Source organism: Vidua macroura, chromosome 6 (genome assembly GCF_024509145.1).
Source record: "Vidua macroura isolate BioBank_ID:100142 chromosome 6, ASM2450914v1, whole genome shotgun sequence".
NCBI lineage: Eukaryota > Metazoa > Chordata > Aves > Passeriformes > Viduidae > Vidua > Vidua macroura.
Genome location: NC_071576.1, coordinates 23,401,325 through 23,423,589, shown reverse-complemented (window position 1 = coordinate 23,423,589; position 22,265 = coordinate 23,401,325). Strand labels below are relative to the sequence as shown.

At 51.9% G+C, this 22,265-nt stretch overlaps 1 protein-coding gene across 3 annotated transcripts; it reads left to right on the top strand.

Moving 5' to 3' along the window:
- The first annotated feature begins 38 nt into the window (after nucleotides 1-38).
- Nucleotides 39-14,257, top strand: VRTN (vertebrae development associated). 3 transcript variants are annotated; one of them, XM_053980384.1, is made up of 3 exons: nucleotides 53-127; nucleotides 3,386-3,527; nucleotides 11,311-14,257. In XM_053980384.1, exon 3 carries the CDS (start codon nucleotides 11,312-11,314, stop codon nucleotides 13,337-13,339), a length of 2,028 nt encoding a protein of 675 aa, XP_053836359.1. In that variant the 5' UTR covers nucleotides 53-127; nucleotides 3,386-3,527; nucleotide 11,311; the 3' UTR covers nucleotides 13,340-14,257. The 3 variants fall into 3 exon arrangements, with proteins under 3 accessions (XP_053836361.1, XP_053836359.1, XP_053836360.1); XM_053980386.1 differs by lacking the exon at nucleotides 3,386-3,527 and having other exon boundaries at nucleotides 39-127; XM_053980385.1 differs by lacking the exons at nucleotides 53-127; nucleotides 3,386-3,527 and adding an exon at nucleotides 7,753-7,854.
- Nucleotides 14,258-22,265: the final 8,008 nt, after the last annotated feature.

Genomic DNA, 22,265 nt, shown 5'->3' with positions numbered 1-22,265 from the left:
CCGAGCTACAGGCCGCAGGGCCGGAGAACCCGGGCACTGACGCCTCTCTTGAGGAAGGAGCTGGACAGGCACGAATTGATCCCTCTGGGGATCCTAGAGGCTGAGGGACAGTCGCCGTGGGCAGCAGGTATTGCCCGCCTGTTACAGGGGAGACAAGAAAGAAGTACCAGTACTAATTCTTCACATTCGTCTTATTTTGGGGTGGGCAGTGAAGTTTCGAGTTGCTTCCGAAGGACTCGCAGCTCGCAGTGGCCACTGCAGGGGATTTCTCAAGCCGGGACATTGGTATTAGGCCATTCACCAGCGTGATGATGAATGGCAGGGTGTGCTCCCACCCTGCTGCAGGAACGGCAGCGAAGCAGTGCGAAACCCCCGGCAGAGGGAGGGACTTCAAGAAAGCAGCAATGAGCTGTCAGTGAAGGGACCCTCTGTGGCTTCTCACTGACCCCAGTTTTAATACAGAGACCAGCAAATTTTTTTTTTCAGGTTTGGGTTGGAACCTCGTTTCATAAGCCAAAATTCTGAGTTATGAAATATTTCAGAACAAGTAAATTTCTGGACAAGCCTGGTGATTAGAGATGAGAGATCCTATGAGCTGTCATGCCTTCCTTACTCATGTGTCTCTCACCTACCATCCAGTTGATGCCATTTCTTCTGCAGAGCCTTTGGGCTTCTGCACGTACCCGGTGGGTCCCTCTTCCCATATGCCTAGTAGCTCTGTTCTTCTGCCAGTTTTCTGCTTCCCAGCCGTCCTTCTCTTCCTTCATCCTCATCTCCTTCATCTTTGCTCTGCTGCTACCTGCTCAGTGGTCCAGATAATTCATACTTCACACTTCACAAAGTCAGTGTGTATGCTCTCAGGGATGAAAGAAGACACATCAGTGTGTTTCCTCAGCAAATGGCCTTGTCTCTAAGCAGTGCCCCTTTCTCCTTGCCCTCATCTCCCTTCTCTCATCTCTTTTGGAATTCACAATGCTATCAGTCATACCTAAAGGTTAAGCTCCAGAGGGCAGAGATCAGCCCTGTGAAAACCTGACCTCAGTGATGACTAACTTTTATGTTAAAAGAATCATGGGATGTTTCTTTTTTTTTCTTTCTTTTTTTTTTTTTTTTTTTCCTCAGCTGTTGCATCAGACCTGGATGACGGTTGCTCCTAGGCAGTCACATCCTCTCATGGGGCAGTACTGCAGCTGTGGCAATTGTGTGGGTCACCTTATCAGTGGTTACCAGGACTGAACTGACTCCTTTGCTCTGTTGTCCATTTTATGATGAGGGGATATTCCTTCCCTTCCCTCCTGGACTGATGAAATGGCTTTCCAGCACCAGGAGAGTCAGAGGATCTAACACAGAGATGAGATGGCCACAACTGTCTGTCCCAAGCCCTCCTACTTCTTTCTCCCTGCCCTTTGTTCTGTCACTGGCACCCCACGACCTCCACCTGATAAAGCACACACTGTGAGCTCCCTTTGGCATATCAGCTTCACGATTTTTCCTGGGAACCCTCCTAAGGCAGCCAAGATCAAGAACAAAAGAGAAGTGCTTTCTCAGTGCCTCTCCATCCCCCCTCTGAGGCTGTGCCCTAGACACTCAGCTGCTGTCAGCACAGAAACATTTACATCTTTTACAGCACTCCAGCTCTACTTCTCACGTTTCTCCCCCAGCAAACACCATGGCCATTTCAGTGTGTGCCTGGGGGCAGGGCTTGGGAAAGGACTGGGGAATCACAACTCGAGCAGAGTTTTATGGGTCTGTTTGCACTGAAGGGCCATATCTCAGCTCCCTGACTAGCTACAGACCCAAGAGAAATCTCCTCTGCATTGCTAACCTGTCACCGAAGTGTATGCCATGAATCTAGGGAAGGGAGAGCTGGGCCTGACTTGCTAGGTCCTGGGCTCCTTGAGGCAGTGCAAGTTAATTCCTTGTGGTGTTTAACCGCAGCCCCATCTGCTCCTGCTTGCTAGGTGTGAAACATCCCATCCCCCATCCTCCCCTGCCTGTTCCATGCATTTTTGCCCTGCCCTGGACCAGTGAAGGAAGCCAGATCCTCCTGCATCCCTGGCCTCCCAGCCCCTGGCTCACATCGTTCTCCACTGCCCCTCTATGTTTCCATTTCCCTGTGGTCCCTCTCTGCCTGCTGGCCTGTAGCTGGGATGCAGGGAGAAGCCTGACAAACCTATCTTTCACTACCTTTGTGTGGTAAGTGGTCCTGGGTGTCCTCTGAAGCAAGCAGCAGCTTCTGTCATCACAGAAAGAAACACAAAACTGCAGCCTTGAATCTGTAGTTTGCTTTCCCTCTTTCCCAGGTCTTTCTTAATGCTGCTGGCTTTGTGTGATGTTGTGTAATGAAGCACTGCCAGAAGATTATCCCCTTCCTGGGCTTTCCAAAACTGAATCCACCATTTCCTGCCCATGTTTCCAATTTCTAGTCTCCTCATAGATACCTGTCCTCACCAGAGCTTGCAGCTTCTTCAGTGTGGGATCACCTACAAGCTTTAGCCCTCTGTCAGATCATTAGTAAGGAAGGGTTAAGGAAAACTCCCATCCTGAGTTACAGCACTGTCTGTACTAGGGTGTGAACTAAACCAGCTAATTTTTAGCTGGATCAGCAAGCTGAACTGACTGACAGAGTCCCTCACACTCCTGTGCCACCCCAAAGCAGAGGGTGGGAATGGGAAACCGAGGGGGAGCAAACAGCATAGGCCAGGCTCAGCACAGCTTAAACCTCCATGGAGCCGCACGACGGGCTCCTGCTGTGATATCTTAATGATTCTGCCTTTTCCTTCTCCACACTCTGTGTCTTAATTAGCCTTTCCCCCTCCTGTGGGCCAAACTGCTCTGCTTTCTTTTCAATTTTCCTTCCTTGTGCTTTGCCTCTAACAGTGTCTTTCTACTGTACACTTCAAAGGCTTTGCTTGCTGCATCTCCCCCATGCTGGCATTGGCTGGTAACACCCCCAAAACAGGCCAGGTCTGACATGAACTCATAGTCATTGCAACGGTTTTGGGCCCTTTGGATCTGGGTAAGAAGCAGGCATGGGGAGGAGATGTCAAGGATTTTCAGCATTTCACCTATAAGAAGAATTATTAGTAACACAGGAAAAAAAAAAAAAAAAGGGGGGAAAGGGTCCCCTCCTCCACCCATCCTCCCCAGAGGAGAGCCCGCTGAGGGCAGAGTGCTTTTATGTGCAAGTGGGAGGGAAGGAGAGTGTTAGGACTTCAGAGGGAAATGCTTTGATCTTGACTTTGAATCTCCTTCAGTTCCCAGCTCTCCCCCACTCTCCCACCTATGACCAGGACCACAGGATGTGGCCAGGATTACTAGTCCTTGCTCAGTGCTATGGTACTTCACTTGCTGTTTCACATTTAATTTCCTCCTGTGCCCCTAGGAGCCTCACAGAGGCCTTGTGGAGCAAGAGCACAGTGCCAACATCAAGTTCAAACTTTCCTCCCCATCTCACAGAATGGGAAGAGAAAGGGAGCCCAGCTGGACAGAAGCCAGAAGGGAAAAGAGCCCCAAGATGAGCAGAGGTGAATTAGAGATGGGATCTACTCTCAAGGCTCTGGTACCCCAGGGCGGGGGGCAGGCAGACCTGTCTCTCCTGTGCATCCTGGTGTACTAAGACTGGTCAGTGCTGAACATGACCCAGAAGATGAACTGGGAAGCAGTAACCATTAGGAGATGGACAAGGAGTGGCTCTCAGAAGACAGCACTGATGTCCCCATGTCCCACAAAGAGTTACTTAAAGTTGGAGAGAGGAGAACAGCAATGAGAGCCCTTGGATGTCACTGCACGATGGGAAAGAGGTGGCACTGACAAGTGTTGGACAATGGCGAATGACCCTGAGTTCTGATTCACTTCAAATGAAGAGGACTATAGGGTGTGAGAGAGACTTAGGGCCCTCCAGTCTCTTGTCCAAGGTGGGATCTAATGTGTAGGCAAGTTCCCCACTTCCCTTGGGAGATGAAACTCCTGACTGGGCCTTGCCCTTAAGCTGTCTTCAAGTTCAGGCCAAATACTTCTGCCGTCCATGTTGCCCCTTTTTTTCTCAGCTGAAGTCACTCCTGTTAACTGCTCTCCCTTGCTGAGGTTGATGCACCTGAATATCCTTGCCTGCCAGTTCTCACTTCAGCACCACTAAATAGACTTTTTGCTGACATCATCTCCTATCTATAAATCAGTCACTCCAGCTCTGCTACTCCTGGCTGAAAACTTGCTATAGTTTCTTTACTTTCCCTTTCAGTATGATGTAAGCAGTCCTGTGTGCCAGTGTCCAGCACTGACCTGACCATGCACAGACCGGAAGGTGCCTCACAGGACTCTGCAGAGGCCAACCACAGACCAGAGGGTGCCTCACAGGATTCTGCAGAGCCCAACTATTGCTCTCTCTGAGCATCACTTTAAGGGCTTCTGCACAGACATGAGGCAGTGGGTTCAAAAGCGGTTTCAGGTCTGGGAATGAGAAGTACCAGATAATGTGAATGCCAAAATATGACTTCTGTTATTCACAGTAAACAAGTTACTACAAAAATTGCAGTGGACTTCATGTTTTCCAGGTTCCTCTTGGGCAATATTGCACTAGAACCCCTTGAACTTCCTTCTCCCTAAGACTGGTAGGCATATTGCAGCTGCAGCAACCCGATTTCTGTTGCCAGTTCAGGCTGCAAGCTCTGCTCATTGCTCTTTCCTTGTGGAGCGATTCCAGGCACAGGAGAGAAAGCCGCCAAGACAGTAGACACTTAGAACCCTCCTACAAGCTCCCATACTCTCATTTCCATCAGCCCCTCTACACAGTCCCAGCTCCCCTGACTTCCCAGAGAGATTCAAATTCTGCAGTGCTCTGGAGTGAGAAAGGTGGGAAAAACAGAAGCCAGGGCACCAGCAATGACTGTAAGAGGATGGATGTGTCAATTTAGCCCATGTATAGATCATAAATAGGTCATAAAGTAGTGTGGGTCAACCTTTTGCAGCTCCAGAAGTGGTTTTGGCAACTGGTCCACAGTCTGACTTGCCCCAAATGGCATTTGGCTGCCCAAGTGTTTCAGTTATGTCCCATCCTCTCTGAATAGTCTCATCTGGTCCACCCAGCCCTGCAGTAGGTAGGGTGCTCTGACTCCCTCCACTCCTGCAGGTCTCCTAGGTGGGACTGGGGAACTTTCCTGATGGGGTGGATAGCTGAGCATTTAAATGTTGTCCCCATGTGTGACACTGTCAAGATTGTCACATTCCAGTGACAGAACCAGGTCAAGCCCTGTCTTATTATACAAGAACTCAGCACCAACTCCTTGAGACATCCTTCCTCATGAGGTTCAAGCCAACAATAATTTTATCTGCTGAACAAAGAGGTTGCTCTTGACCTGGGAGAAGACTCTGTGCCCAAACTTGGAGCAGTAAAACCTGCCTTACAGTACATCTGGTAACATGGTGCCTGGAGACTCCCCATAGCTGGACATCACCTTTTCTCTGAGCCTTGTCTGGGAAAGAATGGGCTGCAAGCAGGCAGTTTAAAACCCAACAGACAGAAAAACTTCTGGCAGCCATGGCTAAACTGAAAAGGTCTCCCTGGTTGTAATGATGAAGCATCCTGCACCAAAGCAGGAAGCATTCTGGTCCCCCACTGAACTCCTCCAAGGAACAGAAAAATGCTAACTACTTGTTTATAAGCTGGAAGCGGGTGTGTGCAGTCATCTGCATAACAGAACTGCCCAAGCTGTCTCTTTGTGTGTTTTCCAGCTCCTATGTTAATCGCTGACCCTGCTGACTCCGGCATTTACCAGTGTCTCACTGCCCTGTGAGCACTGCTTTGCATTTGCAACCGAAGAAGTTAAAAGGATGAAGGATGAGAAGGGAAGCTCAACAGCTGTGGATATGAACACCAACCTGCCAGAGGGGAAAAGAGCCAGGACTGGACAGGTTGATAGAGAGAGTGGAGCTGGCTTTGAAAGACTGTCTGAAGGGGATAAAGCTCACCAGGGAATGGTTGAGGTCTCTTTTCCTTGCACTGTAGCTTCCCTGGGTCCAGTGTGAGAGACTACTTTGAGTCCTGAAGGCCAGAGTTCAGTGTCACCTGGGGTGATGACTCCTAACTGAGGCTGGGAGGACTCTCAAGCAGCCAGTCCACAGCTTCCAGGGAACCCTTTCCTCCTGTCAAACCCTCCCTGCATTCCTGGGATCAAATGTGAGACAAAAGAAGTAGGAAGAAATGCTCTGGGATATGTGTTTGTGGGCAGTGAAGGTATGCCTTGAATTGTGCAGCAATGCTTTCTCCTGGACTACGGTGTAAGTGAAGGCAGCAGGAGAGGGAGCTGGGCACATTTACCCTTTGAAATATCTGTGTTTAGTTGCTTCCTGAATTGCACAGGAATCCTCTACATGATGTTTCCATGAGCCCTCCTGCCCTCTCATTGCCAAATGCTGCAGCAGAAATGAATGCCACAGTGAGGTTCCCCAAGAGCAGAGGCATGTGGGGCAGGAACCCCTTGCTCTCTCTGGCATCAGGAGTTACTTTGTGCCCCTCACTGGATTTGGGCAATTGTGGCAGGTTTCAGGGTGGTCCTCCCCAGAGATAGACTGGGGAGAAGGAGAGGAAACTAGATACTGCCTGCAACCAGAGCTACACACACACATGAAGCACTGACACAGTTAGCAAAGATCCCAACTCTTCCCTCTTGACCAAACTATGACCCCGTCATTAAAATGCACCCAGGCCTCACACCCAGGACCAGATGGGCTCCTTGGGTTCCTGTTTTGGGGTGGTGTAGGTTGGGATGACACAGGTTCTGGAGGAAGCTCTAGAGTTCTGGACACATATATGTGGAGAGGCCATAGGGTGGAGGTGGTGTTGACAGCTTAGCAATGCTGGATCGATGCTGGAACGAGGTGCCTGATGTGCTGGCTGTTTGCACAGCCTCACGTGATGCCCAAGAAACAGGATGAAGCCATTGTGAGAGCAGGAGTTAAGGAGGGGGACCTCAGACCTGAGATTAGGCTGAGGAGGCAGCAAGGCAGAGATAATGGGGAGAAAGACAGCTCCACTGAGGGCCAAGGTATCAGCAGACAGATGTAAGGCTGTCCAGAGCTGAGGACAGGTAAAAGGGTTCTGTAATTTGGGTAATTTGGGTGCCTCCCACAGACAAAGGAGAAGGTTTTGATGGGCAGCTTTGTCTGCCTTAGGAGTCCAGAGGTCCCACCAGCCTGGCCTTGCTGGTGAAAGGGCACCACTTGGGAGAGGAAAGGGCATCTCCTAGCTAGCAGGACAGAAGGACCGTGGTCTTGTCAGAAGCAAGCCGGGAGAAGGGAGCAGACACACATACAGGCTGTGCCAACCCTTGGGCTGCAGTGACACTCACCTGGGACATGCCTGCTCCCAGTGGGCCATGATGCTTGCCCCACGCAGGCGCCCAGCTCCCACTCCGTGGCCCCAGTGGGCTCCAAGCCCGGGCGGGATGTGGGGCAGGAGGATGCTTTGGGGCGCAGGGTGCCTGGGCGCTCCGGGGCGCAGCGGGGCAGGGCGGCCCGAGGCGGCGGGCCCTTTAAGTGAGGCGGCAGCGGCACAATGGCCATTATCACTTTAGCTTTGGAAGTGACCCCCGGCCCGCTCTGCTTTCATCTGGGCCGGGGCCGCGGGGATGGCCCGCTTCCTGCCGGGGGAGGGGAGGGCGGGGGCCGGCGGGGAGGGGAGGGGCGGCCCGGCCCGGGTCGGCCCGGCCCGGCGCCGCACGCGGCCGGCCGCTCCCGGGGGTCACTGCGGGGCTGGCACCGGGGCGGCCGCGGCTCCGCGCCGCTTCCTGCCGCCGCCCTTAAAGGTGCGGGGCGGCCCAGGGTGCGGGCTGGGCGTGACTTGACCCGCGGAGTCAGGTGAGTGCGGAGCCGTGCTGGGCGCCGTCGGGGCCGCGGCTCTTCGGCTCCTCGCCATCCCCTCCAAAGCCGCGGGCTGTCCCGCTCTGGCGGTACCGTCCGGGGCGGGAGGGCGTCCCATCTCGTTCTGCCCTCGGTCTCCGCTCGGCAGCTACCCGGGCACCGGCGGCCTCTCCCCCGGCCCGGGGCTGTGTGTCCCTTTGTCTCCTGGCGAGGGGAGCGGCTGCCTGCGCTCCCACCCGGGGTGCGGAGCCATCCCCGTCGTGAGGCAGCCGCACAGAGCCACCTCCGCCGCCTTCGGGAGAGGCGTGAGCAGCCGCGGGTGCCTGGGGCTGGGGGTGTCTGTCAGGCGCCGCCCGCACCCAAGCGCTCAGTGCCCCCGCCCGAGGGGCGGACGAAGCCGGGCTTGGCTGCAGCGCTTCGGCCTAGGTTAAGGTGGGTCTGGGGCTTTTTCCTCTCCCGGTGAGCGACGCCCCATTTGTTAGCTTCGGTGGATGTGGCGATGTTGGCAGATGGAGCAGGCATCCTGCTGCCTTTGATGCTTGCCCCTGGAGCTCCTCCGGTGATATTTCTAGCCTAGACAGCTGCTGGAAGCTACCACTTCTGTGCTCCTGCTGTACGGTCCCGGTGGTTCAAACATCCTGCTCTCAAGTGAGAGCCTGTACCACTGGGGTGGCGTGAACCCGCAGCTGGGGCTGGGAAGTGAGCCACTTTACCCAGGTGGGCTGGGGTGCATGAATACCCCGCTCCTCTGGGGTACACGGGGTCTTTGGCAGTTGGGGCTGAAATCTCCTGGATTCCTGCTGGTGGGAGCATTTTTGGGACTGGCTGGGGGAACTTGCACTACTGGATGCCACCAGCCCATCAGTTTAGGTGAGGGAACGTGACCTGCAGCTGTTTCCTTATCTGTTACAATGCAAAAGTGGCCAGGTTAGGTAAAACCTTTATCAGCAGCAAAAAGTTCCCTTGGTTACCTCTTGGTGCTGAGGTGGTTTAGTGAACACTTGTCTGTCGTGTTCAGCATGCTTCCCTGGGGCTGTACAGGGAGAAGTGTTCCCTTTGCATCAGGTCCTCTGTGCTGGGAGCTGCTGGGTTTCATATGGCCATGAACCAAGCCCCCCAGCTTGTCTGACTTCTAGTTCTGATTTAGCCAAGCCTCTCTCCACCTGCCCCAGGAGCTCCCTGCTGCTGATTCAGCTGTGGGGTTTGCCTTAGGATTGCTCTGGGAAGCAGGAGCTGACAGTGACATTGAGGCTGTGGATTTATTGCTGAAGAAAAGGATTAATGGCCATTAAGCTGTGCCTCCAGCTCTCCCTCTCTATCTCCCTCAGTCTATAAGGGGGTGGGAAATGCCTGCTAGGACAGAAATACCAAGGTTGTTGCTGGTGCTCTCTAGTCTATGTCAGCTATGTCCTCACCCCCTTCTGAGTGAAAAAAAGTCTGTCTTGCCTTTCTTGGCTCTTCTGGTGGGACAGTGCTCAGAGACCTTGGCTGCTGCATGGGGAGGTGGCTAGCTCCTAAAGCATTTGACAGACCACAGAGAGGGAGGACTTGGGCTCAGTCAGCCCTATAGCTGTCCTGAGTTGTGCCTTTGTTTCAGCTCCTCAAGCACATGTCACTCAATATAGGCTTAGTCAAAATTTCTATAAACTACTGTAAATTTCTACAGACTTCTAGGAAAATAACAATGCAGATCTGACCTGAAGTGACAATTCCATGCCTTCTCAGACCAGGATTTTAGGACAGGTTTTTCTTCCCTGCTTCACAGCTGTGTGCATTTGCTGTGTTTGTCTCTAGTAACTGATGCCCTACAGCTGTGGGAGCAGCTGTAAGAATGTTCTGGCCTCTGACATGCAGGAGATTGTGGAGAAGTTTGGAGCAGGGGAAGGGATGCAATTGCTGACCACCTGTGATCTGATTAAAGGCAAGGGGCAGCAGCAGCATGGAGGCTCCTTGTGATGAAGAACTTGTATGTGTCAATGTGATTCTGTGGCACCTCACGTGGTTTGTTCGTGGCCAGGGTCCGTAGATGTTACAGCACTAATAACCAAATCTGCAGCAGAGCTGAAAATTGGGAGAGTTCTGGCTGGACATCTGCTTTACTATAGAGCTGCTGCTTTTCCCGCTTATGCTGTTCCTCTGTGTACCCACAGAGCTGTGAGTGCATAGTAATACCTGTGAAGTGTTGAGAGAAGATGAACTCTGGCCTGTGAACTGAGCAGGCTGCAAAGTGATGCTGTACATATCAGGCATGATATAAGAATGCAGCTTAGGAGAAAATGGAGGAGATTTGGCTTCTTGAGTGAGGTGTTACGGTCGCTGGGAGAAAAATGGCCCAAAACGGGGAGAGTAGGCTGGCTGGGCAGAGGCCCGAGCTGTCTGACTGTGAAAGGATGCTGAAGAGGGCTGCACTGATGAAGCTGGAGCTAAGAGCCATGCAGCCATCATGAAAGTCCCTGGAGTGGTGGGGACAGAACCACGTAGGAATCCAAAGGCTGAACAAAGCTTTTGGATCCCTATGTGGAATCCAGTAGAAATAAAAAGCTTTGACCCTTTGTATTTCATGAGTGGGAACTGGCATGCAGAGGGAGGTAGGGCAGGACTGGGACTGGCTCAGGCAGGGAGGAGCACTCCATAAAGACTCTGAAATACCCACTCAGTGCTTACACTCTGTACTTTTGGGTTGCCTCCTGCCTGGTAGCTTGTCTAGAAGCCCTCCTTTTGTGCCTTCTCCTTAGCTGGTGGTGTGTGTTAGCTGAGCGGCAAGTGACATCTAGTGTCGGCTCAGGTAGCAGTAGCCGTGGCTTGGGCTGGCTCTGTCACTTCATCCGAAGTTCTGTGACAATTTTTGGTGCACGCAGTGGGTGCAGCTGCAACGCCCTGCTCTGTGGGAGAAGGCAAGCTCCTTGCCTCTTCTTCTGTTGAGCTTGAGCAGCTTGATCCAGGTGCTTCCATAGCCCCATACACAATGCTTCTGTCAGAAGTTCTTTCCTGCAGAGATGACAAACGTTTTCCCTTTGAAGGAAACTCTTCTCTCTGGGTACTGGTAGGGGAGTAGTAAAATGGAAATGATGGAACTACTAAAGGGAGAGATGGGTGTAGGGTTGATGCCAGGCCAAAACCAGGTATGCAGTAGTAGAAGGTGACCTGGCTTCTGACCCCATGGATGGAGTCACTCCTTAGTTTTGCGTAGGCAAGTGGAGGCTGTGTGCCATATGTGCTGCCCACAGGAGGTCACTGGTGAGGAAACTGAGCCCATGTTCCACTCCCAGGTCTGCCTGGTGAGGATCGGGGCTTCCTCCTTTGTCCTTGGAATGTGCATGGTGGCCTTTCCTCTACATTTTCCCCCCATCCTGTCCTTTGGGCAGGAGATGGACTTGGAGGCCAGGTTACTGCCAGTCTGGAGTGTGCACTGTCTTCATGTCCCATGACTTCTTTATTTTTGCCATCCTTCAGGATGATCCAGAGGCACCAGCTGGTGCAGTCTGTGCTGCAGGAGCTCCAGGAAGCCACCGAATGCTTTGGTCTGGAGGGTCTCACCAGTGCTGCGCTGGAGGCAGAGAGGACCTTGTCATCTTTCTCCCTACCTGGCTATTGTGGAAGTCAGTTCCAAGAGGAGCTGGAGGTTGACCGGGTAGCAAGGAGCCTCTATCCTGAGGATGCCCCAAGTAACATGCTGCCTCTCGTTTGCAAGGGTGAGGGAAACCGCCTCTTTGAGGCTGCTAGTGTGCTGCTCTGGGGCAACCCCAGCCTCAGCCTGGAGCTGCAGGTGCGTACTGTGGTGGAGATGCTGCTGCACAAACAATACTACTTGAATGGCATGATTGATTCCAAAGTGATGCTGCAGGCTGCCCGCTACTCCCTCTGCACTGAGGAGACCCCAGAGATGACCAGTCTCCCCATGGCTATCCTGGAAGCCATCTTTGATGCTGATATCAAAGCTACCTGTTTTCCTGGCACCTTTGCCAACATGTGGCATGTTTATGCTCTAGCCTCAGTACTGCAGTGTAACATCTACTCCATCTATCCCATGAGCAACTTGAAGATCCGACCCTATTTCAACCGGCTCATCCGGCCCAGGAAGTGTGGCCCACGAACCTCCACGCTACACATCATGTGGTCGGGACAGCAGCTCTCCCGGCAGGTCTTCAAAGCACAGTACTTTGTGGCCGTGGTTGGCCTGGAAGAGCTGGAACCCACAATACCTTCACCAGAGCCTCCTGTCCAGCCCATGAAGACCCTTGAGCTGCTGAACAGTGACCCCCAGTTGACCTACTCCAACCTGCGTGACCGCTACAGCATCACCAAGAGCACCTTCTACCGCTGGAAGCGCCAGTCTCGTGAACACCGGCAGAAAGCGGCTGCCAGGTTTGCAGCTAAACACTTCCTCCAGTCCTGCTTTCAGGAGGGCAATATAATCCCCCTCCAGCACTTCCGACAAATGTTTCCAGAAATCTCCCGATCCACATATTATGCCTGGAAGCATGAGATGCAGAGCATGGTCAACGGGGATACCTCTGCTCTGTCTGAGGCCCACAGGTTGCAGGAACTTCACAGGTTTGTCCCAAAAAAGGCTGATGTGAATGAGCCAGCAAATCCACAGGGGAGCTTAAAATCCTCAAGTCCTTCCCCAGATCCCATCCAAGCAGGAATCTTTATGCAAGGAGCCAAATCCTACCTGGAGAAATGCATTTCCATGAACACTCTGGTGCCTTACAGATGCTTCAAACGCAGCTTCCCAGGCATCTCCAGGTCCACTTACTATAACTGGCGAAGAAAAGCAATCAAGGAGAACCCCAACTTCAAACACCCCCAGTCACCCTTGGATAACCAGAAAACTCTAGCTATAGGAAAGCCATTCCTGCAGTTGAAGCCAAGCAGTGTGCCTGTTAGGAAGAGACGGAATGGAGACAGGCCAGCATCCAGAAGTCTCCTGCAGCTCCATCCTTCTCTGTGCTGGAGAAAGCAGCTGCGAGATGCGGCCAGGAGGCAGGTCCAGCAATGGCAGCTACCGTTCTGCAAGTACCGCCTGCGCTATCCATCTCTCTCCTCCACAGCCTACTGGTTTTGGAAGGACAGTGGCCAAACCACTTGGCAGCATCGCCTGCCCTGGAGCAGCTCCAGCCTGCCATTGAACCGTGTGGCTTCCCTGGCACCTCCAAGAGCAGAGCCAGGCCTCAAACCACAGTGCCATTTGGAAGTAGCCACCAAGCACATAGATAAGCCAGTGCCTGCCATGCCATGCAGCACCACCATTTCGGGCTATGCCATGTCGGAGAGAGCCAACAGCCGGATGTTTGTGATGGATGTGATCGCCACTGCCCAATTCAAGGCACAGGCCAAGCTGTTCCTGCAGCAGCGCTTTGAGTCGAAGACCTTCCCAACCTACAAGGAGTTCAGTGCTCGCTTCCCACTCACGGCCCGTTCCACCTATTACATGTGGAAGCGTGCTCTGCATGATGGGCTAACATTGGTGGATGCCTGAGCTGGCCACAGCTCCTCTGCTGATGTGCCCTTTGGCTCTCTGGTGCAGTGCCCAGGTTGGGGCCTCACTAATTTTTGTTCTGGTTTGGTTTTGTTTTGTTCCTAGTCTCTGGCTTTATTTTTTGTGTGGTTCAATCAGGTGTGGGAGCATCCTCACAGGGCCTGTTCCCAGAGGCTGGAGGAGTGGAAGGAGAAAGGCATTGAGTATCCGAAGGGAGGGGGGGCAGGTAATTTTCCTTTCTTTGTGCTCAGAGGATGAGCAGGGGAGGTAATACTGTGCCAGTGTCATGGAATGCTTCTGGGCCTCATGAGATGAAGGATGTGAAAGTCCTGCCCCAGGCAGTTGTTTGAATGAGTAATGTGGATGTGCAGGATGAGCATGGAGGTGCTGAGCATCTCATCAGTGAGCAGAGTAGTACTGGCTCAGCTGTAGGTGAGGAGAGGTTTGGGGAGTGCTCAGCTTTATGTAAGAAGCATCTTTGGGCTTTTCCCAGCTAAGGAGAATTAAAGCTTCACTTGGGATGTGTGAAGCTCTGGCTTTTAATATCTGCCTCTGGCTGCCCTGATATTTCCTAGATGGAGCAGAGGCTGGTAGATCAGGGGACTTGTTTGTGTCCTCACTGTAATCTGTATGCTGGGGAATGCTAAGCTATGAGTCAGTGTCTTTTGCAGGCTCTGGAGAAGCTGTCCCTGACCTTTCAGGTCTTGTAGCAATAACCTTTCACACAAACCTTTATTCTCTCAGCTGGCAGCTACCTTACTTTTCTAGGGTCTCTCTTCCCTGATGTCTAGCAGAATGCAGAGAGACTGCAACTTGTGTGCCCAGTGTCCCTGCATCCCCTGTGCTGTGCTGCAAGCAACATGGATACATATTTCTCACTTGTAAGAAACCAAAGCAATAAAGACTCTTCCACTCCTAGTCCTGTGTGGTTTCTCACTCCCACTGCATGTTTTCTAGGCAGGGCTTTCCCCTCTGTCTCTGCTTTCTAAAACTGTCTAATGGACAGGGAGAGACTGTGCATGCCTCAATCCCTGCTCCTGAGAAGGTCTTCTTCTGGTTCCTGGTGGGGATTGTCTGCTGCTTGATGTGTCCTCTTCGGAGGCCTGGCTGAAGCTGTGCTTTCCCTGGTAAGAGCCTAAGGCTTGCTTTCCAGATCAGGTGCAAGGCTGGAGATAGCCTAGTGTGCACAGCCCTGTGTGACAGCAGGGATGCAGAGACAATGTCTGAGATGTTGGTAGTCCTGCCCTGAAGTGGTGGTGGTGTAATGGAAGGTTGAAACCACCTGTTTGTACCTCTGCCCTGTGAGCATCTTGAGGTATAAGGCTGAGGAGGTCTCTGCCTGACTCCAAAAAGCCTCATCCCCTTAGTGTGTGAGTTCTCCTCTGGTGTCTCAGCATGGCTGTGCAGGACTAAGCTGTAGGATGTCTAGGGCTGGCTGGTACCACTGGCTGTCACCACAGCAGTGACCTGCAGTACCTGGTCTTGCTTCCCAGGAACCTGTCAGAACTCAGAGCAACCTACAGATGTGGGGGGAGAGCTTCCCAAGCTCTGCATTTACAGGGTCAGCTCCTGAGGCTGGGTCAGCAGGACTGACTCTTGTCTTGCTCTCAGGCCTTTGACAGTGCATTATGAGCTTTGGTGACCATGTTAAGAGGAGATGCCACAACATACGTGGTGTGTCTGTCCCAAATCCATCCCCCTGCTCTACCCCACCCCCTCCTCCCAAAATTGCTTGCATATAACTTGTTTTTCCTTAAGGTGTCTGGAACCTGTCACTGGCTGCTGCAGCCCGGTCCTGTTCCTGATGTAGTCTGGCTTCACTCCCTGTGAGCCTCCTAGGCAGAGGGGCCCTATGCTAGAAAGTTCTGCTGAGCTCTTTCTTCTGCAGCAGCCTGCAGGAGAAAGGGGTGCTCAGGTTTGTCCTGTGGTAGGGCAGCCATGTTGAACCAGGATCTAGGGCATGTCTTAAGAAACCATTTAGCTCCTTGTCCTTGGTGATGGTGGGATCTGACCACTGCCCATTCACTCCAGCGTGTCCTCTGTGGTCCCAGAGGAGGGGTTCTGGGGCACTTGCTGTTTTGGGAAAGGAGGCACATAAGCAGGGAGCTGCCAAGTGGAGCTGTGCGCTGCTGCAGAGAGCCCTGGGCTCTGTGTCATGAAGTAATTGAAGTAATTAGCTGCCAGGGAGGACTCATCAATGAACTCCTCTAAGGGAGTGAGCTAGTAATTACTGCAAAAAGATTACCTATGTCTCCAAACTGCTGGAGGCTGGAGATAGCTGCTTTCAGCAGCAGTGGTGGCTGCAGCAGCAGCTGTGAAAATGGGTGGAAGACACCGCCCCCCCCCCCCCCCCCCCCACCACCACAAGTGTTCCCTGCCATGCCTGAGCCAAAGGAAGCAGCAGCAAGGATGGGTTTTCTGATGGTGGTGCCAACATGGGCCCTATTTGGGTGGCCATGAGGCTGAGGCAGACTGTGCCTGACGGCAGGGCTGGGGCATCCATCAGCATGGCACAGCACAAGGGGTGGTGGTCAGGTGCTGCTGGGGGTAGATGGGCATCAGGAGAGCCTGGGGGAGCCTTTATGGTGTGGCCCAGTGCTCTGCAGGATGAAGGAATGGCTTCTGCTTCACATCACCCAACTCTCCCTGAACTGTGAGTGCTGCATGCGTCACACCTGGCCAGTTGCAGGATGAATTTCTTCTGGGTACTGGGCTCCACAACCCTTTGCAAGACAATTTTTAGAAACCCTGGTGAAGAGATCTAGGTGTAATATTTTCCCTGCCCTTAGCTGGATGCCTGGGTGGGGCATGGTGGGGAAAATAATACTTATTTCCCTCCCTGTGCCATGATGGCAGCAGGCCATATTGGATCACTGCCAGTTGGCACCACCTAAATGGTGAGTGCTTGTTTGTTATTGATGTAGTTTGTGGCTGAGCAGAGTTTAAAAGAGGAGAAATTGTAGCACTTGATTAGTAAATGTCATGCTGCTATCACACTGAGCTGATGCTGGGAGATGAGTTTGAGGCTGGCTCTGCTGCTCTGCATCACACTGCCAGGCACAGGATGGTGAATCTCTCCCTTTGCATCTGGGCAGTGAGATTTAGGTGCTTACCTAAACTTCTTCACAGACAGGTGCTTATAAATACTGACCCCAGAATAGATGAAAATTAAAAGGTTACTGAAAAGCAGAAGCTGGGGGGCTGCAAAGCACATAGGTGTTGTAGATGTTAAATGTGCTTGCCACACATAGGGACCAGCCTTTCGCTTACCTGTAATTTAGGGATCTCCTCTGCCCTGCCACTAAGGCATCTCATTTGTGTCCATGGGATGAGTGTGGAAGGTGGGTAGTGCAGTGTAGCAGAGCCTGCCCAGGTGCTGTGGGGATAGCTGATTATGCCCAAGCAAAGCTTTGCGACATTTACCTGATACGTGTTAGCTCAAGCACGGCTTTGCGTCCAGATTTTGCACAGGCAGCTTGTTTGTTAGTGCAAAGAGCAATAGTGTTGGTCTTAAAAGCACATCAAGGTGGCAAAAGGGTTGCATTTCACAGGATAGCTCCTGTGCTTTCCTGGGATCATCAGGGTGGAGAACTAGCAGCAGCAGGAAGATAGAGAAGCCAGAGACACCATTCAAAACTGCTCACATGCTGACAAGCATAGCAGCAATTCATTATCAAGAATATCTGTGTGGGGAGGGGAAAAAAGATGAAAAGGAAAAGAGGGAAAAAATGGATCATTTTTATCAGTCTCCTGCATAATTCCCTCCATAGGTCCAGACTACAGGCAGCTAGTGCTGCCAGGCCAATTCAGTTGTTCAAACAGAATCTTTTCCCTCCTGTCTCCCAGGAGTATTTGTGGGGAACCATCTGCCTCTGTCCCAGCAGGTTACGCCAGCCACTGCCAGGTCCTGTTCCCTGTTCTTCTTCCACCTGCTCTGCCTCCTTTCCATTAAAATTCATCTCATGTGCTGTGGCTGAAAATGTCTTCTGGAGTCCAGCTGTGGCCCATCACTGCCCTGCCATTATGCTTCATGAATATTTTTTTACTGAACCAATTACCCAAACATCAGATCTGCCTTTTTCATGTTAGAGCAATGGCTCAGGCCATTTCCCTGGTTACTGCCAGCTGAGGACCTCCCTGCTTGCTGCAGCAATTCCTGCTGGCAACACTTCATTGCATTTCCTTGCGTTTCATCCCATCTCCACCACTCCTGCCTTCAAGGTAGCCCAGTTCTCTATTCTTCTGTATTTCAAAACCCTCCTAATTTGTCTCATTAGCAAATGACACTCTTTCCTATGCCAGCTTGCTAGTGAAAATATGGAAGATCAATCCTCATATAGATGCTCAAGGATTTTACCCTCCAGCCCAACTGATCTTCTAAAATATCAACAGCCCATTAATACCTGTCTTAGCTTTCTTGGACCGGCCCCCACCTGGTAACTCTGGGTGTGGTTCCATCCCAGCAGTTTGGCCAAGTTCCAGATCAGTGTTGCCAGCCTTTCCTCTTCTAGAAAACAAGTACACTGATGTGTAAGGCTATTTTAGCACAGTCAGCAGCTGGAAAATACTGCACTTTTGGAGAAAGTACTCAGGTATGAAAGCAGTTTAGGAAGCAAACTTTCCTTTTTCTAGCCTAATACTGTCATGAGTTTGGTGCCTATGCCTAGACTTTGATATAGTATTTTGAGGATGGCATTTCAGAAGATATTGCACTTATATTTGCATTTCATTTCTCCTCCCCTGGCATCTTCCTTTACTGATCTCCCCATCCCTTTGCCATCACTTTGGTAACTGTAGTGCTGGGAAAGGTAGGAGAGCTGTGGCAGGATGGACACACACTCCTGCCAAACTCAGGTGCTTGAGAATAAAGTTATATCTTCAAGGCACTTCCATAACTGGGTAAGTCTGGGCAGGGAGCCTGCCTGGGTGGCTGGAAGGACCCCTTGCCCATTGGGCTGTCCCTCAGCTCTCTGTGCCAGGACAAGCCAGCACTCTGCACCCTGACTTCTGTGAGAAATGGGGATTGATCCTGCCTGACATTTTGATTAAGCAACAAGATTTATTTAGAAATGAAGTCAGCAAATACTGAAAGGATTAAAACCTGGTTAAGCATTGTGTCTCCAAAAGTAGACGGATTGTAGAGCGGGGACATTTCTGCTGGGAAACCTTCAGAGGATGGGAACAAGTTGAGCACAGCCCTGCAGCCAAAAAAGCTCCTGAGCAGAAATGGGCAGGAGTGGGGTGGGGGGGGGAGGGGGAGAAGAGAGCCTCTTCCACTGCTGCCTCCATCCCATCCCTATCCCCATCCCACTCTCTAGCATAGCTGGAGGAGCAGCACCAGCTTCTCTGCTCAGGGGAGATCCTGCTGATTTTGGGTGGGGAGACACAGACTCTGTCTGGCCTAGGAACTCCTAAGTTGGGTGCTTCTGACACCTGTTAGTCTTGAGTCTCCAAATCTTCTGAAGTACCATTAATAAGAATATTTAAATTGCATCTTCAACATACACCTACTAAAGGGCATTTGTGGTCCATCTGCAAAGGCCTTCCTCGCTTCTGAGATCCAGCCCAGACATCAACTAGAGCAAAACCAGGGTCAGCTCAGACAAGCAGCACACCTGCAGATGTGGTCCCCAAATGTCCCTGTGCCTGGACACCACCAGGACATAGAGTGGAACAGTGGAGAGGGGACTGTATTGGTTACAGTCCCTTGGAACCACAAGGGATAGAAGAGCAGTGGAGGGTGGTGCCAACACCTTCCTGTGTCACCCTCACTAACTAAGCCCTCCAGAGACATCACAGCAAGCCCTGTCACTCACCAGTGACCATGGAGATGGCCTATGCCGTGTCCTCAGGAAGGTGTCCCCACTCTGTCCCCTCTTGACAGCACTTGTCCTCTTGCCCCATGGGGACAGCTTGACCCCAGCAGTGTGTTCCTGCCTGTGTGGCTACCAGAGTCTGTGGAAGAGTGAGCTGGTGCCTGCATGTGTGGTGAGAGCAGAGGTAATGAAGCTCCTGATTTCCCAGCAGCTGATGCCTGCCTGAGCAATAGCTCTTAATTGGCTTCTCTCTGCAAAAATCCTCTCCCACCAGCCCCAGGAGAGATGGCATTGCCACAGGCTGCGCCTCCCCATGCTCTCTCCACAGCAGACTATTTTTGGGGAGCAAAGAGGAAAAGATAAACTAGGTGAAGAGATGCACTGCTACGTGATTTTTAAAGGGGATTTTTTTTTTTTACAGAAATAAAAATTTGCCCTGTCTCAGATAATTAGCTATTTCCTTACTGGATTACTGTGAATGGAAAACAGTCACTGTGCTATTAAGTAAGCCCAGGGACCCACTCTGCTTTTATTTCCCCGTGTCTCTTTTCTCACCATCCTCCAGATGAGAGATGGGAGTGAAATAAAGGCATTTCCACTCCACCAGCATGGTTACAATCCCACCCCACTGATGGGTGCTGATGAGAAGAGCAGATGGTGGCTTTACCTCTGCAAGGGGCTTTTTCCTCCCAGGGAGTGAGGGTGTGGGGAGTGCAGCAGGAAGGACACCCCATATCCTGCTCTGATAGTTTCCACATCACCCACCTCAGGGCTGACCCCAAGGAAGGGCAGGTTGGCTGGAGGTGTGTGGGAGACCAGTGTCCTAGTGTATCCCATTGGCTGGGGACAGCGTCCCACAGGGGTTCTGAGTCCCCCACAAACCACACCAGTTTTTTTCCCCTTCACCATCTTCTCACCTCATCCCTGTGGGAAGAGCAGTGAGATCCAGCATGGCCCCATCCCAGCATCCCCCATCAGTACTTCCCAGCTTCTATTTGTAGCCAGTGAGACTCTTTTGGCACACCACAGCACTTGCTGAGGGGTGAGCAGTGGCAGCAGAGCAGGTGACAGCTCAGATGTATTGATCGCTCAGATCTGTGCTGAGGTGCCAGTGCTTCTTTCCTCAGCAGCTTTCTTCCTGGCTGCATCCCAGAAGGAGGTAGGATTCAAAGGCCACCCCTGCCCTTGGCACAGGCTTCATTCACCCTGTCCTCAGCTGCTTCTGAAGAGAAAGGCCTGCAGGAAGTGCTCAACCTTGATGCTGTGGAGGTTACAAAAGGAGCTCAAGCTGGAAGAAAATGTATTTTGCTGTGAAAAGAAACCAAATCCCAGTACACCTCAGACAGTGCTGCTCTGAGCTCCTGGCTGAGCAAGGAGCATCACCAAGGCAGGGGAGGGATGGAGGGGATGTTCACCAGTCCAGGTAGTGGTCCCCAAGTTCTTGTCCTCACAGCAAGGAGGGCATCTGGGACACCTGGTCATGGCACTTCTGGCAACCCAAAGGCCACAGAGTGTGTGAAACAAGAGAGGGGTGTTTGTGCACAGATTTGGGGAAGGGGGCAGGGAATGGGCTTTCTGGTGACTGTCCATGTCTGTCGCTCGGTGTCACTGGCTTAGGATGAAGGCTGGTAGTACTGGTGGGGCAACTGAGCCAGGGCATGAGCATTTGGAGAGCAGTAGGGAGGTGGGTGATGGTAGAGGGTTGCTGAGGCCAGGGAATTGAAAGACCTGTGCTGAGGTGCATGTGCTGAGCGTGCCAGACAGTACCTGTGTTCACAGGGAAAGGCACTTGCAGCCATCTGGTGGGGAACTTGGTTACAAACAGATGTCCCAATCATGAATGGAGAAGAAGGAGTTGTTCTACTATGTCACAGAACTCTTCATTACCACTTGTGGTTACTTTTTAGAAAGCTCTGGGATGCAGAGAAGGACAGCAGGTTGTGGTTACAGGACATCACCGTTTTACCAACCCTCTTCCACCTCCATCTCAGAGACCCCAAAGTCTCCCTCATCAGCCACCAGAGATCTCACTTTGTCACCACCCCTCTATACAAAGATCATCTTTGCACTTTCTGCCATCCGCATCATCTCCCACAGCAGTGACCTGCCAGGCTCCCTCCATTCCTTCTCCTTTCTGGACTAGACATGTTGCCAGGCCAGAACTTGAGGCTATTCCTCCCTCCCCGCAAATTTCTGAGTATCCCCTATGGGATCTGAACCATTACAGAGCTCTGCTGCTGAGCTGAGGGTCCTGGCTGGGAGAGGGACCTCTTCTTTGGGAGGACAGGAGGAAGGGGGTGAAGAGTCACTTCTACCACACCTACTGGTAGTTTAATTTAATTTTTTTTAAGCTCAATCAAATTTCTGGAGCTTGAACCTTCCCTGACTGCTGTGTCTTGTTGCTTTTTTGCTTCTTTCCCTTCTGCTTAAGCAGCTACAGCAGATGCTGTGAGTCTATAATAAGTTATTCAGCAGTGATCATGCTCTTCCTTGGATTTAAATTTCCACATGTTTCCCTTCAGGCTGTTTCCAACTAATTTCTGCATTTGCATAATGCCTCCCTTAGGGATGCTCTGGCACAGCCCCTTCTCCCCCGCTTTGGCAAGTTCATCAGAGATTCAGGCTATTAGCGGAAAAGACTCTAATTCTGTTGGCCCTTTAGCCCGCTCCTTCCCATGCATCTCCAATTAAAAAAAGACAAAGAAGCAGTTTGGGGTTCAGAAGGATGGAATGCTCATGGGAAGTGGGCTGAAGACTGCTGGACCCCCCACCCTTGGAAGCCCCTGTAGGGAACCAGCTGGAAGAATTACAAATTCAGAAGCAAATGCTGTATCTTATTGTAGATTCTGGTCTGGCAGCCCAAATAATTTTGTCTCAACCAGAATCAGCAGGGACCCCCCACCCCTGCTGATTCTGGGGTACTTGAAGGGGAGGGATGAGGAGGGCTTTAGCTGGGACAGCACTGAGCTGGGCATAGTGGGGCTGGTCACCCCTGCTGCAGATGCACCCACAGACATCTCCTCTCCTGAAATAAGGCTCTTGCTTGGTTATTTGGAAGGATGGGCATCCAGGAAGGCTGAGCACATGCAGGAGAGGGAAATGAAAACCAT

Bases quoted from the DNA above. Each gene is read 5' to 3' on its own strand.
- VRTN (XM_053980386.1), top strand. From the start codon at position 11,312: ATGATCCAGAGGCACCAGCTGGTGCAGTCTGTGCTGCAGGAGCTCCAG.